The sequence below is a fragment of the Schistocerca americana genome, chromosome 10 (genome assembly GCF_021461395.2).
Source record: "Schistocerca americana isolate TAMUIC-IGC-003095 chromosome 10, iqSchAmer2.1, whole genome shotgun sequence".
Classification (NCBI taxonomy): domain Eukaryota; kingdom Metazoa; phylum Arthropoda; class Insecta; order Orthoptera; family Acrididae; genus Schistocerca; species Schistocerca americana.
Genome location: NC_060128.1, coordinates 84,383,047 through 84,403,547, shown reverse-complemented (window position 1 = coordinate 84,403,547; position 20,501 = coordinate 84,383,047). Strand labels below are relative to the sequence as shown.

The following is a 20,501-nucleotide window of genomic DNA, read 5'->3' as shown; positions in this document are numbered from 1 at the left end:
GATTATATCACAACCTCAAAACTGAATATATTACCATGTAACATTTCTTAATGTGATATCTGACAGAAAATAAATGAACCGACTGACAGTGGTGAAAATTCAAAAAACATGTTTGCGCGTTAATCAACAAGAACCTCTTTGGGTTCAAGGCAAAATCATATTTCTGTACTTTTATAGATGAGAGAGTAATTCATGCAGTGGAAACATCGCTATAGGGACAGGATATGCCCTTTTACCAAAAGGGTTCAGATGCTCTTAGACAATGCTGGCGTAAGGTCATAGAAAAATGAAATGAAAGGACCGTATGGCATTGATGGCCGGGAGTCCCGCCGAGTTACAAGTTACATGCTATGACGATGAGGATGAGATGGTAATGAGGACAACACAACACCCAGTCCCTGAGCGGAGATAATCCCTTACCCGGCCGGTAATCGAACCCTGGTCCGCTGTGTGGCAGTTAGATGGGCTGACCGCTCTCCTAATGGGGTGGACGAGGACATACAAGATGGTGTGCACTATACAGAAAAAAATAGTAAGACGAATGTTATCTGGCTTTTCACCAAACTGTAAACTTTATTCTTAAATATGTACTGAGAAAAAAAATTACGAGGCGTTACTCACTGTATGGTCATCGTGCAATGATGTAATGTGTTTGGCTTTGAACAGTCATTTACAATTGATGATAATGAGAAATAGAATACTCAGTAACAAGATAAGCTACACTGAAGAGCCAAAGAAACTGGTACACATGCCTAATATCGTGTAGGGCCCCAGCGAGAACGAAGAAGTGCATGGACTCGACTAATGTCTGAAGTAGTGCTGGAGGGAACTGACACCTCGAATCCTGCACGGCTGTCCATAAATCCGTAAGAGTACGAAGGCGTGGAGATCTCTTCTGAACAGTACCAGGCAAGCGATCCCAGATATGCTCAATAATGTTCATTCCGGGGAGTTTGGCGGCCTGCTCAAGCGTTTAAATTCAGTAGTGTGTTCCTGGAACCACTATGTAGCAATTCCGGACGTGTATGGTGTCGCACTGTCCCACTGGAATTGCCCAAGTCCGTCGGAATGCAGAATAGACATGAATGGACGTAGGTGATCAGACAGGATGCTTACGTACGTGTCACCTGTCAGAGTAGTACACTACGTGTTCAAAATTATCCGAACACCTCACTGAAAATGACTCACAAGTACGTGGTGCCCTCCATCGGTAATTCTTGGATTCAATATGGCGTTGGCCCACCCTTAGCCTTGATGACAGCTTCCACTCTCGCAGGCATACGTCCAGTCAGGTGCTGAAAGGTTTCTTAAGGAATGACAGCCCATTCTTCACGGAGTGCTGCACTGAGGAGATGTATCGATGTCGATCGGTGACACGTGGCGCAAAGTTGGCGTTCCAAAACATCCCACAGGTCTTTCAGAGGATTTAGGTCAGGACTTTGTGCAGCCAATTACAGGAATGTTATTGTCGTGCAACCACTCCGACACAGGCCGTGCATTATGAACAGGTGATCGATCGTGTTAGATAATGCTGCGGGAAGCAAGAAGGTGCTTAAAACATCAAAGTAGGCCTATGCTATGATAGTGCTACGCAAAACAACAAGGGGTGCAAGCCCCCTCTATGAAGTACACGACCGTACCATAACACCACCGCCTCAGACTTTTACTGTTAGCACTACACACGCTGCCAGATGAGGTTCACCGGGCATTTGCCATACCCACACCCTGCCATCGGATCGCTACATTCAATCCTCCAGTGTTTACGGTCCTCACAACAAGCGAGGCGTCGTTTGGCGTTTACCGGCGTGATGTTTGGCTTATAACAGCCGCTCGACCATGAAATCCAAGTTTTCTCACCTCCCGTTTAACTGTCATAGTACTTGCAGTGGATCCTCGAGAAGTTTGGAATTCCTGTGTGATGGTCTGAACAGATGTCTGCCTATTACACATTACGACCCTCTTCAACTGTCGGCGATCTCTGTCAGTCAACAGACGAAGTCGGCCTGTACACTTTTGTGCTGTACGTGTCCCTTCACGTTTCCACTTCACTATCACATGGGAAACAGTGGACCTAGGGATGTTTAGGAGTGTAGAAACCTCGCGTACAGACGTATGACACAAGTGACACCCAATCACCTGACCACTTTCGTACTCCGTGAGTTACGTGGAGAGCCCCATTCTGCTCTCTCACGATGTCTAGTTACTGCTGATGTCGCTGATATGGAGTACATGTAAGTAGGTGGCAGCACAATACACTTAATATGAAAAACATATGTTTTTGGGGGTGTTTGGATACTTTTGATCACATAGTGTATCTAGATGCATCAGAGTTCCCATATCACCCTAACTGCACACGCCCCACACCATTAGAGAGCCTCCACCAGCTTGAACAGTCCCCTGCTGACATGCATGGAATCATACGCTTGTGTGCATAACCGTACAAGTACATCCGCTCGATACCATTTGAAACGAGATTCGCCCAACCATACAACATGTTTCCAGTCATCAACAGACTAATGTCGGTGTTCACGAGTCCAGACGAGGCGTAAAGCTTTGTGTCGTACAATCATCAAGGGTACACGAGTGTACCTTCGGCTCCGAAAGCCCATATCGATGATATTTCGTTGAATGGTTCATCCTCTGACACTGGTTGATGGCCCAGCATTGAAATCCGGAGCTGTTTGCGGAAGGGTTGCACTTCTGTCACGTTGAAATATTCTCTTCAGTCGTTATTGGTCCTGTTCTTGCAGGATCTTTTTCCGGCCACAGCGATGTCGGACATTTGATGTTTTACCTGATTCCTGATATTTACGGTACACTCGTGAAATGGTCGTACGGGAAAATTCCCACTTCATCGCTATCTCGGAGATTCTGTGTCCCATTGCTTGGCGCCGACTGTAACACTAGTTTCAAACTCACTTAAATTTTGATAACCTGCCCTTGTGGCAGCAGTAACCGATCTAAGAACTGCGTCAGACACTTGTTGTTTTATATAGAAGTTACCGACTGGAGCGCCGTATTCTGCATGTTAGGATATCTCTGTATTTGAATATGCATGGATATACCAGTTTCTTTGGCACTTTAGTGTATAAGGCTGGCTGACATGAATTCTGTGAATATGCATGGATATACCAGTTTCTTTGGCACTTTAGTGTATATGGCTGGCTGACATGAATTCTGTCACAAATCGAAGAACGTTTTTGGGACCAGAATCGTGGTACTATTGTACCACCAAAGCGTCTGCCTCTTTGTGGCTAAAGGCGAGCAACACTCGAAACTGCAATTGCAATTAATAAAATAACCATGCTCATTACTATATTACAAAGTTTGTGAAGTCAGCGTTCATCTGCACTCTCGGTAGTCTCCCTGCTGACGAAAGACAGCTGTATTGAGTGGAGCAACCCGTGCTCAGTCAGCAGTTAGGTGGGGGAGGGGTGAGGAGAAATAACAGCAGACCCGCGCAGTGCTGTCACTCAATACCTGCGTGGGTAAGCAGCCAGGGGCGACGTCCCCTCTGCGGAGTCTCGGTGTGGTACCCACCCTCCGCCACTCTCCACGCGGGCTGAAACGCAGCCAGTATTGTGTCCGCTGCCCTGTACTCTCCTGCTGAGCCACCTGGCAAACACAAACAGCGCTCTCCCAGAGCGCACATTCGTATCGTCTTATCAGACAATCCACTCTTTCAACTCGTATTGTTACAATTGCAACAGGGAAGGTACCGTGCGGACGTTACAAACCGCATGAATTCTTACCGCCTTCTACATCTTCTACCTCTACATCTATATACACATACTGTGACAAGCTCCTGAGAAGCGTATGGCAGGGAGTAGTTAGCATTACACTCGTGGGCAGAACAGTGTTCCGTGCAGTTGCGAGAGCATTATGTCGTACCTAAGTGAATTCCAACATGGGCAAACTGTTGGTGTTCGTATGGTGTGTGCTTCGGTCACCAAGGTATACGTAGCGGTTCATGTTTCAAGAGGCACCGTATTGAAGATTTATACCGCATAAAGGGGAAGAAACAGCGGAGAAACATCATCCACTAAGTGTTTGTTCAGTGATCGCGACGGGTAGTCACTGAAAAGGATTTGTTGTTGTTGTTGTTGTTTTGGTCTTCAGTCCTGACACTGGTTTGATGCAGCTCTTTATGCTACTCTATCCCGTGCAAGCTTCTTCATCTCCCAGTACTTACTGCAACCTACATCCTTCTCAATCTGCTTAGTGTATTCATTTCTTGGTCTCCCTCTACGATTTTTACCCTCCACGCCGCCCTCCAGTACTAAATTTGTGATCACTTGATGCCTCAGAATATGTCCTACCAACCTGTCCCTTCTTCTTGTCAAGTTGTGCCACAAACTCCTCCCCAATTCCAGTCAATACCTCCTCATTAGTTATGTGATCATCCCATCTAATCTTCAGCATTCTTCTGTAGCACCACATTTCGAAACATTCTATTCTCTTCTTGTCCAAACTACTTATCGTCCATGTTTCACTTCCATACATTGCTACACTCCATACAAATACTTTCAGAAAAGACTTCCTGACACTTAAATCTACACTCGATGTTAACAAATTTCTCTTCTTCAGAAACGCTTTCCTTGCCATTGCCGGTCTACATTTTATAGCCTCTCTACATAGACCATCATCAGTTATTTTGCTCACCAAATACCAAATTCCTTTACTACTTTAAGTGTCTCATTTCCTAATCTAATTCCCTCAGCATCACCCGTGTTAACTAGGCTACATTCCATTATCCTCGTTTTGCTTTTGTTGATGTTCAGCTTATATCCTCCTTTCAAGACACTGTCAATTCCGTTCAACTGCTCTTCCAAGTCCTTTGCTGTCTCTGACAGAATTACAATGTCATCGGCGAACCACAAAGTTTTTATTTCTTCTCCATGGATTTTAATACCTAATCCGAATTTTTCTATTGTTTCCTTTACTGCTTGCTCAATATACAGATTGAATAACATCGGGGAGAGGCTACAACCCTGTCTCACTCCCTTCCCAACCACTGCTTCCCTTTCGTGCCCCCCGACTCGTATAACTGCCATCTGATTTCTGTACAAATTGTAAATAGCCTTTCGCTCCCTACATTTTACCCCTGCCACCTTTAGAATTTGAAAGAGAGTGCTCCAGTCAACATTGTCAAAAGCTTTCTCTAAGTCTACAAATGCTAGAAACGTAGGTTTGCCTTTCCTTAATCTTTCGTCTAAGATAAGTCGTAGGGTCAGTACTACCTCCCGTGTTCCAACATTTCTACGGAATCCACACTCATCTTCCCCGAGGTCGGTTTCTACCAAGTTTTCCGTTCGTCTGTAAAGAATTCGGATTAGTATTTTGCAGCAGTGATTTATTAAACTGATTGTCCTGTAATTTTCACATCTGTCGGCACCTGCTTTCTTTGGGATTGGAATTATTATATTCGCCTTGAAGTCTGAGGGTATTTCGCCTGTCTCATACATCTCGCTCACCACATGGTAGAGTTTTGTCAGGAATGGCTGTCCCAAGGCTGTCAGCAGTTCTAATGGAATGTTGTCTACTCCCGGGGCCTTGTTTCGACTTAGGTCTTTCAGTGCTCTGTCAAACTCTTCACGCAGTATCGTATCTCCCATTTCATCTTCATCTGCATCCTCTTCCATTTCCGTAATATTGTCCTCAAGTACATCGCCCTTGTATAGCCCCTCTATATACTCCGTCCACCTTTCTGCTTTCACTTCTTTGCTTAGAACTGGGTTTCTATGCTCTTGATATTTATACAAGTGACACTCTTTCACCCAAATGTCTCTTTAATTTTCCTGTAGGAAGTATCTATGTTTCCCCTAGTGAGATAAGTCTCTACCTCCTTACATTTGTCCTCTAGCCATCCCTGCTTAGCCATTTTGTACTTCCTGTCGATCTCATTTTTGAGACGTTTGTATTCCTTTCTGCCTGCTTCATTTTTACTGCATTTTTATATTTTCTCCTTTCATCAATTAAATTCAATATTTCTTCTGTTACCCAAGTATTTCTACTAGCCCTCGTCTTTTTACCTACGTGATCCTCTGCTGCCTTCACTACTTCATCCTTCAGAGCTACCCATTCTTCTTTTACTGTATTTCTTTCCCCCATACCTGTCAATTGTTCCCTTATGCTCTCCCTGAAACTCTGTACAACCTCTGGTTTAGTCAGTTTATCCGGGTTCCATCGCCTTAAATTCCCACGTTTTCTTCAGTTTTAAGCTACAGTTCATAACCAATAGATTGTGGTCAGAGTCCACATCTGCCCATGGAAATGTCTTACAATTTAAAACCTGGTTGCTAAATCTCTGTCTTAAAATTATATAATGTGTCTGATACCTTCTAGTATCTCCAGGATTCTTCCATGTATACAACCTTCTTTTATGATTCTTGAACCAAGTGTTAGCTATGATTAATTTATGCTCTGTGCGGCTTCCTCTTTCATTTCTTACTCCCAATCCATATTCACCTACCATGTTTCCTTCTCTTCCTTTTCCTAGCATCGAATTCCAGTCACCCATGACTATTAAATTTTCGTCTCTCTTCACTATTTGAATAATTTCTTTTATCTCATCATACATTTCTTCAATTTCTTCGTCATGTGCAGAGCTAGTTGGCACATAAACTTGTACTACTGTAGTAGGCGTGGGCCTCCGTGTCTATCTTGGCCACAATAATGCGTTCCCTATGCTGTTTGTAGTAGCTTACCCGAACTGCTATTTTTTTATTCATTATTAAACCTACTCCTGCATTACCCCTATTTGATTTTGTATTTATAACCCTGTATTCACCTGACCAAAAGTCTTGTTCCTCCTGCCACCGAACTTCAGGAATTCCCACTATATCTAACTTTATCCATTTCCCTTTTTAAATTTTCTAACCTACCTGCCCGATTAAGGGATCTGACATTCCACGCTCCGATCCGTAGAACTCCAGTTTTCTTTCTCTTGATAACGACGTCCTCTTGAGTAGTCCCCGCCCGGAGATCCGAATGGGGGACTATTTTACCTTATTTTACCTCCGGAATATTTTACCCAAGAGGACGCCATCATCATTTAACCATACAGTAAAGCTGCATGCCCTCGGGAAACATTACGGCTGTAGTTTCCCCTTGCTTTCAGCCGTTCGCAGTACCAGCACAGCAAGGCCGTTTTGGTTAGTGTTACAAGGCCAGATCAGTCAATCATCCAGACTGTTGCCCCTGCAACTACTGAAAAGGCTGCTGCCCGTCTTCAGGAACCACACGTTTGTCTGGCCTCTCAACAGATACCCCTCCGTTGTGGTCGCACCTACGGTACGGCCATCTGTATCGCTGAAGCACGAAAGCCTCCCCACCAACGGCAAGGCCCATGGTTAGATGATGATTTTGGCTTCCATGTCGTGATATTTCATGGGCCCCATTTCTAGTCAGTAAGGATCCATTACTGCCAAGGATCATGTGACCATTTTGGCTGATCAGGTCCAGCCCATGGTACAGTGTTTGTTCCCCAAAGGCGATGTTGCGTTCCGAGACGACAGGGCTCCTGTTCAGATTGCTCGCATCATCGAGGACTGGTTTTGTGAACTCGAAGATGAATTCTCGCATCTCCACTGGCCAATATAGCCACAAGATTTCGAAATTATTGAACCTTCGTGGTCTGCTTTGGAGAGAAGGGTGTGAGATCGCTATCCACCTCCATCATCGGTACCTCAACTTGCAGTATATTTCTGGAAGAATGGTATGAGGTTCCACTGACAACCACACAGGACCTGTGTGTATCCATTCCTAGACGACTGGAAGCTACACTCCTGGAAATTGAAATAAGAACACCGTGAATTCATTGTCCCAGGAAGGGGAAACTTTATTGACACATTCCTGGGGTCAGATACATCACATGATCACACTGACAGAACCACATAGACACAGGCAACAGAGCATGCACAATGTCGGCACTAGTACAGTGTATATCCACCTTTCGAAGCAATGCAGGTTGCTATTCTCCCATGGCGACGATCGTAGCGATGCTGGATGTAGTCCTGTGGAACGGCTTGCCATGCCATTTCCACCTGGCGCCTCAGTTGGACCAGCGTTCGTGCTGGACGTGCAGACCGCGTGAGACGACGCTTCATCCAGTCCCAAACATGCTCAATGGGGGACAGATCCGGAGATCTTGCTGCCCAGGGTAGTTGACTTACACCTTCTAGAGCACGTTGGGTGGCACGGGATACATGCGGACGTGCATTGTCCTGTTGGAACAGCAAGTTCCCTTGCCGGTCTAGGAATGGTAGAACGATGGGTTCGATGACGGTTTGGATGTACCGTGCACTATTCAGTGTCCCCTCGACGATCACCAGTGGTGTACGGCCAGTGTAGGAGATCGCTCCCCACACCATGATGCCGGGTGTTGGCCCTGTGTGCCTCGGTCGTATGCAGTCCTGATTGTGGCGCTCACCTGCACGGCGCCAAACACGCATACGACCATCATTGGCACCAAGGCAGAAGCGACTCTCATCGCTGAAGACGACGCGTCTCCATTCGTCCCTCCATTCACGCCTGTCGCGACACCACTGGAGGCGGGCTGCACGATGTTGGGGCGTGAGCGGAAGACGGCCTAACGGTGTGCGGGACCGTAGCCCAGCTTCATGGAGACGGTTGCGAATGGTCCTCGCCGATACCCCAGGAGCAACAGTGGCCCTAATTTGCTGGGAAGTGGCGGTGCGGTCCCCTACGGCACTGCGTAGGATCCTACGGTCTTGGCGTGCATCCGTGCGTCGCTGCGGTCCGGTCCCAGGTCGACGGGCACGTGCACCTTCCGCCGACCACTGGCGACAACATCGATGTACTGTGGAGACCTCACGCCCCACGTGTTGAGCAATTCGGCGGTACGTCCACCCGGCCTCCCGCATGCCCACTATACGCCCTCGCTCAAAGTCCGCCAACTGCACATACGGTTCACGTCCACGCTGTCGCGGCATGCTACCAGTGTTAAAGACTGCGATGGAGCTCCGTACGCCACGGCAAACTGGCTGACACTGACGGCGGCGGTGCACAAATGCTGCGCTGCTAGCGCCATTCGACGGCCAACACCGCGGTTCCTGGTGTGTCCGCTGTGCCGTGCGTGTGATCATTGCTTGTACAGCCCTCTCGCAGTGTCCGGAGCAAGTATGGTGGGTCTGACACACCGGTGTCAATGTGTTCTTTTTTCCATTTCCAGGAGTGTATTTTGGATGACAACGGTTTTCCTACACCCTACTAGGCGTCGTAATGTCTGGAGTTTCTGGAGTTTTCCTATTTTCGTCTACCACCTGTATCATCTTTCTTTCGCTCCATTCGCCACTGAAACACAGGAAGAGTCACTCCTCCGACACCTGTAGTCAGTCTAATTCTGTCTTGGTGGTTCCAATGACAGCGATACGTACGGGTGTTGTAGCATGTTCGTAGGTCGATACCTTAATACTGGTCCTTAGAACTTTGTAAGCTCCAATTCACGGGGTAACTCTCATCTGACAATTATTTTTCAAAATTTACGTGACGCCCTCCCATAAGTCAATAAACCCGCTACCAATCGTACTTTCCATGTTTTTATACGTTCAGTGCCCCCTGATACATGTACTTCTTATCTGTCCCAAACATTCGAGCAATATTCTAGAATGGGTTGCATGAATGCTATGTAAGCAATCCCCTTGGTGGATTGACTGCATTTTCCCATATCCGACCAATGAACTATCTCCTTTACCAGCAACGTACCCTGTGCGTTCATTCCGTTTCATATTCCTATTCTTTTTTGCAACTAGCTACCTGTATGGGCTGACTAATTCCAGTTGTGACTTATTGATATTATAGTCACAGGATTAGCATTACAAAGTTTCTGTGTTTCTTTGGTTTCACTAAAGAATCGATGTTCTGTAATAGTCGGCATGTGACAGCATTTCTCATTGCGATGCTACAAAATTGTACATTCTGCCTGCAGTCTGGAAATAATTTGACGGCTGGCTAAATACTGGCCTCACTCTCTATATAGAGACTGTTCGCTATGCGAGATATTTAGATTCCTCCACCCCCTCCCACATCTCTCTCTCTCTCTCTCTCTCTCTCTCTCTCTGTATCTCTCGCCACATCCCTCTTATTCTTTTCTTCTTCATAGTTATTTCTGTCCCCCGCGCCCCATATGGGCGGCTGGGGTAGTCCGTCAGGAGAACAGTCAACCCTCTCTGCACCCAAATGGCAATAAAAATTAAATTGGACGAAAAAATAAGAAACAGGAAGGGGAGATATCACAATCGATTTAAAATATTTAGAGGTGAAAATAAACTGGAAGTTTTTATACGTGCAAGACACAGAACGTCTTGCACTTTTAGTAAGAAACAGTAATAATAAAAGGTAAAACGAAACGCAGTAAGAGCACATTTAAAACCACTTAAAACACGATGGCGAAATTTTGATATTTGAAAGAAGCACTTTCCTGGCACTAAAAACTGGAAGGACATGCCCTCAAGTATGGATTCTGTTGTTGAAGGGGGATAGGTGAAAGAGAGGTGGGTATTGGTGAAGCCAATAGTTGTTCGGAAAATAAGGGGCGGAGAAAGTGAGGCAAACGGGGAAAAAGGGAAAGGAAACGTGGAGAGGGAAGGGAGAGGTAGCCCTGATTAGGTGGAATGGGTGGGGTGGACGTAAGGGTGGTAGGATGGGTAAGCGTCAGAACATAATTCATGATCTGGGAGGGGCAGATAGGTGAAATTCCTTTGGGAGAGTATATGTGGAGAGTGTGTAGGTGTAGGGTCGGTATGAAGTGTTGGTAGGAAGGGAGAACTACAGGATTATTGGAGTTGAGTTTGCGGATGGTTGTTTGGAAGTGTTCATTGTGAGTGAGGAGAGGTTGGAATTTGGTGGCTTGGTACGGAATCCACATGGGGGAAGGTCGACAGGTAAAGAAGGCGAGATGAAGTGCATGGTGTTCAAGGATCTGGAGGAAAGGAAGTTATACAACTTGGGGGGGGGACACATATCCATGCAACATTTGCATAGCAAACGGTGTGCTGGATCAAGATTTTGTGGGTTTGGAGCACAGTGGAGGCGTGCGACACCCAATTTCGCAAAGTTAATAGTTTTAGTCTACTGTGGGCTTTCCGTTGGATGGTTTGTAGATGAGGTTTACACATTAGTTGCCGATTGATGGTTAGTCCAAGATATTTTAAGGTGTTACTTGACTGGACAGAACGGTCGTAAATAGTGAGGTAAAAGACATGGAGATGGCAGGTGCAGGTGGTGCCTTCTATAATTATTGCCCGAGTTCTGGAATTATTGATTTTTGGCGGGGGCCATTGGTGACATCAGGAGGTAAAGTGATTGAGGTGGGTTTGAAGGGCCCGTTGGGATTTCTGGAATGTAGTATAAAGGGCGAGGAAAGTGGTGTCATCACCATACTGAAGGAGGTGGGCTATTGAAGGTGGATTGAGTATATTAGCACTGTAGACGACATAAAGGAGAGGAAAGACATAGAGTCTTGGGGTGCTACTGCAATAGGATAGAAGGCGTACAAACACACACACACATATGCAGAGGCACGTAATATATATATATATATATATATATATATATATATATATATATCCCCTCCTTGTCTAATCTTATTTTTAATGTCTTTTACACACTTTCCATCCACGTTAAGCATCTGAGCTCCCGCTGTATTTCATTAGTGCTCTGTGACTTAACACCTTGCAATAGTTATGTTTAACATGCGGCACTTTGTGGTCTTGCGTATAGTGTGAATTAGTTTAGTGGAGGCAGCCCCGGATACATGAAAACAAGGCGACTCATATATATATATATATATATATATATATATATATATATATATATATGAGTCGCCTTGTTTTCATGTATCCAGCTCTGTGACTTAACACCTTGCAATAGTTATGTTTAACATGCGGCACTTTGTGGTCTTGCGTATAGTGTGAATTAGTTTAGTGGAGGCAGCCCCTGGATACATGAAAACAAGGCGACTGGGGCTGCCTTCACTAAACTAATTCACACTATACGCAAGACCACAAAGTGCCGCATGTTAAACATAACTATTGCAAGGTGTTAAGTCACAGAGCACTAATGAAATACAGCGGGAGCTCAGATGCTTAACGTGGATGGAAAGTGTGTAAAAGACATTAAAAATGAGATTAGACAAGGAGGGGATTACGTTATTCGACAGTTGAAGTCAAACCTTTGGTGTAACAAGATCACAAACAAAAAAATGATTCAAATGGCTCTGAGCACTATGCGACTCAACCTCTGAGGTCATCAGTCCCCTAGAACTTAGAACTAATTAAACCTAACTAACCTAAGGACATCACACACACCCATGCCCGAGGCAGGATTCGAACCTGCGACCGTAGCGGTCGTCCGGCTCCAGACTGTAGCGCCTAGAACCGCACGGCCACTCCGGCCGGCAGATCACAAACAAAACGAAAATGATTATATACAAAGAAATAGTGGGTCAGAAGTTCAGGGAATGAAATGAGAGGTGAGGACGAATTCCTAGACATGCAAATGGATTACTGGTGACGTACTGCTGGATACTCAAGAATATACTGCATCAGAAATGAGAAATCAGAAAAATGAGAACACAATGGAGGCTAGTGAAAGGAAGAGCTTGCTATAGTATGACCATTTAGAACGAACAGTAAACCCCTGGTTTTCTAATGTATCGAACGGACGATTCAGACGTCTGACGACTTCACAAATGTGTCAACCTGTTGAATACTGACGTTTAGCTTGCACTCGGGAAAACATTTACAATCAGCTTGATAGGTTCTCGGGACTTACGCCGGATAATATTGTAGAAGCCGCACAATATTTCAGCGAGGCAACTGCCCGCCATCTTCAGGTGCTACTGTCGCGTCGCTGAGAAACGCGCCAATTTATATGCTGGCTTTCTAGAACAGCGCAGGCGCCAGCGGGGCATAACGTCATCGAAGACCAATCGTAGGCAGCGTCGAATACCAGAGTCCTCTGCTGGAGAAACGGGTCGCGGTCTGCGGAAGCGCGCCGCGGCGCGGGAAATGCGGCCGGGAGCGACGGACCCCGTTCGCGCGCGCGAGGCGTTGGCGCCCGATTTAAGCATCTGCGCTAAGGCTTCCCATCTGCGTTGACTCGGTGCGGTTGCTAATCTGTGGCTGACGGTTCCTTAGTGCCGACAAGGCTGGTTCCCAGGCTTTGCTCAGGTGAAACCCCGCGTCTCTGTTAATTAGCTCACTGCTTATACGTATTTCGACCGCCTCTTTGATGATGGAGTCCCAGTATGTGGAAGCATGCGAGAGGATCTTGGTTTCTTCGTAATTCATGCCGTGTCCCGTGTCAAGGCAATGTTCAGCAACCGCAGATTTCTCTGGCTGACCCAACCTCGTGTGACGTTTATGTTCGTCGCATCTGTCTTTGACCGTACGACACGTCTGGCCAATATAAGACTTCCCACACTGGCACGGGATTTTGTATATTCCTGGTCTCCTCAGGCCGAGGTTGTCTTTAACAGAGCCCAGCATCGATTTCACTTTTGCTGGAGGCCGGAAAACACATTTAATACGGTGTTTCTTGAACATTCTGCCCACCTTAATTGGCGCGTTTCTCAGCGACGCGACAGTAGCACCTGAAGATGGCGGGCAGTTGTCTCGCTGAAATATTGTGCGGCTTCTACAATATTATCCGGCGTAAGTCCCGAGAACCTATCAAGCAGATGCAGCGCCGGGAAAGCCTCAAACAGCACATTTACAATCAGTTTGAAATTATCTTTGTAGTTTATTGGAACTTTCTAAGTGCTCGATTTATAAAGACCAGATGAATGTAATATTTTAGATAATTTGCGCTGTTTTCAGCAAATGCTAGTTTGACAGAATGCCATACACACTGACGAGCCAAAGAAACTGGTACACCTGCCTAATATCGCGTAGGGCCCCGGTGAGCACGCATAAGTGCCGCAACACGACGTGACACGGACTCGACCAGTGTCTGAGGTAGTGCTGGAAGGAACTAACACAATGAAGCCTGCAGTGCTGTCCCTAAGTCCGTAACAGGTCGAGGGGGTGCAAATCTCTTATGAACAGCACGTTGCAAAGCACTCCACATATACTGAGTAATGTGTATGTCTGGGGCGTTTGGTGGCCAGGTAAGTGTTAAACTCAGAAGACTGTTCCTGGAGCCACTCTGTACAATTCTGAACGTGTAGTGCGTCGCATTGTCCTGCTGGAAATGCCCAAGTCCGACGGAATGAACAATGGACATGAATGGATGCAGGTGATCAGACAGGATGTGCGTGTCACCTGTCACAGTCGTATCTAGACGTATCAAGGGTCCCATATCACTCCTACTGCACACGCCCCACACCATTACAGAGCCTCCACCAGCTTGAACAGTCCCCTGGTGGCATGCAGGGTCCATCGATTTATGAGGCTGCCTCCGTACCCGTACACGTCCATTCGGTTGATACAGTTTGAAACGAGACTCTTCCGACCAAACAACATGTTTCCGGTCATCAACAATCGAGTGTCGGTGTTGACGGGCACAGGCGAAGCGTAAAGCTTTGTGTCGTGGAGTCATCAAGGATACATGAGTGGATCTTAGGCTCCGAAAGCCGATATCGATGATGTTTCGTTGAATGGTTCGCACGCTAATACTTGTTGATGGCCCAGCAATGAAATCTCCAGCAATGTGCCGAAGTGTTGCACTTCTGTCACGTTGAACGATTCTCTTTAGTCGTCGTTGATCCCACTCTTTCAGGATCTTTTTTCGGCCGCACTGATGCCGGAAATTGTATGTTTCGCCGGATTCATTTACGGTACAGTTGTGAAACGGTCATACGGGAAAATTCTCACTTCATCGCTACCTCGGAGATGCTGTTTCCCATCGCTCGTGCACCGACTATAACACCACGTTCAAACTCACTTAAATCTTGATAACCTGCCATTGCAGCAGGAGTAACCACTATAACGACTGCGCCAGACACTTGTTGTCTTATACAGGCGTTGCCGACCGCAGCGCCGTATTCCGCCTGTTTACATATCTCTGTATCTGAATACGCATGCCTATACCAGTTTCTTTGGCGCTCCAAGGTTGTAAGGAATTTGTGTTATGATTACATTCTTCTTTAAGTCTGAGGACATGCCGTTTGTCTCACCAGGTTGCACTCTCCAAAGAATATAAAAAATTCTGTACGAATACGTCAGCTCTAGTTTCGATCTGTGATACACTGTTCTGTCGGTTTCTTCTAACAGTACGACTACTTCAATCTCATCTCCATTTACTTCTCCTTACGTTTTTTGTTTAATTTTCTACTTTCATGCATTTTCTTGTTTTAATCGGTAGTTCATAAGCATTAAATTATGGTCACGGCCTACTTCTACCTGTGTAAACCTCTTGCAGTTCAACTCTGATTTCAAAATCACTGCGTCACCACGAAGAGTTACGGATTACAATCGGGAGGAAAATAAGTCTATGGCACAACTTAGCTAAAACAGGGGATCGTGTGTGAGGCATCAATCAATTGTTAGTTGTGTGGGGTGGGGGGTGGTGGGGTAAAAATTGTAGAGGGAGACCAAGAGATCAATACAGCGAGGAGGTTCGAAGGAATGTATACAGAGATGAAGAGGCTTGTTCCTGATCTATATTAACGACAGAGGAGACAATCTGAGTAGCCCTCGTAGGTTGTTTTCAGATGGTGCTGTCATTTACCGTCTTGTAAAGTCATCAGATGACCAAAACGAATTGCAAAATGATTTAGGTAAGATATCTGTATGGTGCGAAAAGTGTCAATTGACCCTGGATAAAGACAAGTGTGAAGTTATTCACATGAGTACTAAAAGAAATCCGCTAAATTTCGATTAAGGGATAAGTCACACAAATATGAAGGCTGTAAATGCAACTAAATGCTTAGGGATTACAATCAAAAATAACCTAAATTGGAACGATCACATACATAATGTTGTGGTTAGAGCAAACCAAAGACTGCGAATCATTGGCAGAACACTTAAAAGGTGCAACAGGTCTACTAAAGAGACTGCTTACACCACGCTTGTCCGCCCTATTCTGGAATATTGCTGTGCTGTGTGGGATCCGCATCAGTTGGAACTGACGGATGACATCGAAAAAGTACAAAGAAGGGCGGTTGTTTTGTATTATCGCGAGTTTGGGGAGACAGTGCCACAGACATGATACGTGAATTGGAGTGGTAATCATTAATTTTTCGTTGCGACGGGATCTTCTCACGAAATTTCAATCACCATTTTCCTCCTCCGATTGCGAAAACTTTCTGTTGGAACCCACCTACATAGGGAGAAATGATCATCATGATAAAATAACAGCTGGCCGGGGTGGCCGAGCGGTTCTAGGCGCTACAGTCTGGAACCGCGCGACCGCTACGGTCGCATGTTCGAATCCTGCCTCGGGCATGGGTGTGTGTGATGTCGTTAGGTTAGTTAGGTTTAAGTAGTTCCAAGTCTAGGGGACTAATGACCTCAGAAGTTAAGTTGGTTGTTGGTTGGTTTTGGGGAAGGAGACCAGACAGCGAGGTCATCGGTCTCATCGGAGTACGGGAGGATGGGGAAGGAAGTCGGCCGTGCCCTTTCAAAGGAACCATCCCGGCATTTGCCTGGAGCGAGAAGTTAAGTCCCATAGTGCTCAGAGCCATTTGAACCATTTGATAAAATAACAGAAATCAGGACTCGCACAGATAAATTTAGGTGCTCGTGTTTCCCGCGCGCAGTTCGAGAGTGGAACGGTAGAGAGACAGCTTAAAGGTGGTTCAATGAATGCTCTGCGAGGCACTTTATTGTGAAAAGCAGAGTAATGACGCAGATGTAGATGTACCTGAAGCAACATATTGCCTGCAAAGATCGTAACACACGGACCAACGAAACGATTATGTTAAAAAAATATCCCTGCATGCATTACGCTTTCCCAACGCTCGCTATATGGAGATACTTCCAGCACTGTCGAACATTATCGTTTTGGTGTTAATCCAGGTGTTATGGCGGGGGGAGGCTTAATGTTTCATCGGCCTACTGCCCTCCAAATCTTGGGACATGGAACTCTCACATCTCTAAGTTATTGTCACAATGTGTTCCTCCCCCACGTGCGTCTCTTCAGGTGTTCATCCGTACTGGCCTGCTCGTTCTCCCAACTCAGATCCCATCGAGCAACTCTGGGATTCTTTGGGGAGACACGTTGCAGTATACCACATGCAGAAACGACTATCCAATAGTTGTCAATTTGACAGTTGGAGGAATGGAACCCTCATACCAAGAACTCCTTACGAACCCTGCGGCCGGCACTGCCGCCCGTGCTGGTCACACGCCCTATTAAGAACCAAGTCCCAGCTGTTGTAATATACAGGGGACCATCAGGAATCGCGGTGACTTCAGTATAATTTGTCTTCGACTGACAAGTGACATTTTTGTTGCGCGCATTGCGTATTTCTTGCAGTAGTATTGTGTAGCAATTCTTTTTGTGTACCGTCGAACTTCCTTTTAGCTAGGTTCCTTCGCAGAGACACGTCGTGCGAAAATTCATTTCGTCCTTAACTTTTGTACACCAATGAATTTTGTATACAGTATTGCAGTGCCGGGGCTATTCTGACGATGATGCACTGCGGCGACCACAGCCGTTACTAAACGCATCAGATGAATTCGCAATTGCGAATAATGACTACTGTCAGCTGTAGAATGGAATGACGACAGTGAAAATTTTTGCCTGACCAGGACTCGAAGCCGGATTTCCTGCATATCGCGATCGGCATCCTAGGTACGGTGGACGACATATGGAAGTTTGGGGGTGACCGTGAGTCGTGAACGGATACCCAAATGTTAAGGCTACTTCTCAGCGGGAAATTTGGGTTCGAGTCCTGGTCCGGCAAAAAATTTTCATTGTCGTCATTCCCTTTTACGCGAATGCATCTGATGTGAAATGAATTGTTTATTCTTCGCGAAACACGCGGTGTTGACATGAACACCATCAGGGCTGAACTATACTCTTGTCTTCAGTTGAAACTGTAAGAAGATCGATACGACAGTATTAGCACGACGGTTAGAATACAAGTAGACAGATGCGCATCCAAACTGGTCATCTATTTAAAGATTAAAATCCAATATGACACAGTTTCATAAACTAATACTCTGGTACCCATTTGTTCCTCTTCAGGTAACGACCAGTGTGGATGACACACCATATCCGTAGCGTAAACATCGCGGAAACGTTCAATTAATAAGCCGCGTGACAAACGCTATTATCGACAACTTTGACACTTTGCAATGGCCCTGTGCAGGCAGGAGCAGAAATGATGGCTCTCGGATCATCAGCGGCCATGTGACGGCTGCATTTGTCGAAACAATGTCGTAATTTAACTTCTAGATCAAAGAGAGATTGTTGCAGAATAAATGTGACGTTTGTCGCAATTCTGTTGGAATTTCACATCAGACAAATGAAAATGTCGCTGGTATTAAATGCAGAGGGAAATAATGACAGCAAAACAGTCGTACAGCCACTGAAACCCTTGCCAAAAATTATTGGTTTTTATGTTTTCGTAATACTCAGACGTACTGCAAAATTATCTATTACAATAAGAGCCGGCCGCGGTAGCCGAGCGGTTCTAGGCCCTACAGTCTGGAATCGCGCTACAGTTACGTTCGCAGGTTCGAATCCTGCCTAGGGCATGGGTGTGTGTGATGTCCTTAGGTTAGTAAGGTTTAAGTAGTTCTAAGTTCTAGGGGACTGATGACCTCAGAAGTTAAGTCCCATAGTGCTCAGAACCATTTTTTTTCCGAGCGACGTCTTCACTATATCTATCGTAGGTCGATGTGTCAAAAAAAAGAGTTCAAAGAATATTATGGGAGGGAAAGTTGCTAATGAAGTTAAAATCTTCTGGGTTATTAGGTCGCGTCATGTTTCTTCTAAAATGTTCGACGTTTCGACCCAGAAGATTTTAACTTCAGTGACAACGGCCACGAAAGCCTGCAGAGTTACATAAAGTTGCTACTCACCATATATCGAAGATGCTGAGTTGCAAATAGGTACAACAAAAAATCTTTCACACAGACACACACACACACACGCAGTCTCAGGCAACTGAAACCAGACTCCCTATCTGCGACTCATTGTCTCTACGACATGATGAGTAGCAACTTTCCTTCTCATAGTACTGTTACATTCTTTCCTGGATTTTCCATTGTTTGAGATATATATAGAATATATATATAGAAAAAGTTTCGAAACACCAAAAACACAACGCGTTACAATGGTTCATACGGTGCAGGAAAACCGTTGACTTTTAAAAACAGCTTCCAGTTGTCTCGGAATGGAGAAATAAAGGTACTGTATGATTTTCAAGGGCATCTTACACCAATCTTTCTATGTAACAGTGACAAATTGAGCTGACGATGATCGAGGTGGATAAGGGATCACGAACCCTTCTCTCCAAAGTAGACCACAAAAGACGTTCTGGTGAGTTTTATGGTCAGGGGAGAGGCGACAGTTCATCCTCGAGATCACAAAAACACTCCTGAATGGTGGGAGCTGTGAACCACAGGCCCTGTCGTTTAGGAACAGAGAATCACCAATCAGGAACCATCATTGTGCTGTAAGGTGGACCTCATAAGCCAAAATGGCAATAATGCAGCCTTGTGGGGTAAGCTAGAGGCCCATGGAGTACCATGATATAGTGCTCAAAACACCACTGGAATCCTACCATATTTCAGTCCTAGGACGTAAACTCGGCCAGAAGTGAAAACAGTGTGAAACAAAACTCGTACCAAGCGACTTTCTTCCTTTGCTACACAGTTCAGGTTGTATGGCTTTGGCACCAAGTTTTCCTGTTATGGACATCTGCATCAGTGATGAGTGGTTTTGCAATTCCATCTCGCCCTGCCATTGGCTGCTTATGAAGCTCCTTTCGTGTTGTTCTGCCGCTGGCAGGGTTCACGAGTGCGACATACAGTTCTGCAGTGACTTTTGCAGCAGCTGTCGTCCTCTTATATTTCGCCTAATTCCTCTTCAATGGCCGTCTGTCACTATCACTCTACACTTACTTCTGTCCACTGAACAGAATGCCACGCCTTTCATCGGCAGCCCATGTTTCCCGTTGACGGGACTACTCTCAATTCAACCGTTTGTGTTGTGGTGTTAACGACATCCTACGCATGGGATGGGACATGCCTCGACCAGTTGCTGCTAAGTTTCAGCCAATGGTGCGGGAGGAGACACAATGTTGCATGGAATCCATTAACAGTTCTCAGATGGCAAGCTCATAGATGAAACGTTACGATGTGCTTGGTCCAGAAAGTGGCGACCTTTCCCATTAACTGTTCTCAGATGGCAAGCTCATAGATGAAACGTTACGGTGTGCTTGGTCCACAAAGTGGCGACCTTTCCCATTAACTGTTCTCAGATGGCAAGCTCATAGATGAAACGTTACGATGTGCTTGGTCCAGAAAGTGGCGACCTTTCCCATTAACTGTTCTCAGATGGCAAGCTCATAGATGAAACGTTAC

General features: G+C 45.7%; 1 protein-coding gene across 1 annotated transcript in view; it reads right to left on the bottom strand.

Moving 5' to 3' along the window:
• Window positions 1-3,469: 3,469 nt before the first annotated feature.
• The window catches only part of LOC124552253, a 33,207-nt gene continuing 16,175 nt past the window's right edge, over window positions 3,470-20,501 (bottom strand). Inside the window, exon 3 of the mRNA XM_047126535.1 lies at window positions 3,470-3,615. Within this exon, the coding sequence (XP_046982491.1) occupies window positions 3,470-3,615 (146 nt within the window). The remainder of the gene's footprint in view (window positions 3,616-20,501) is intronic.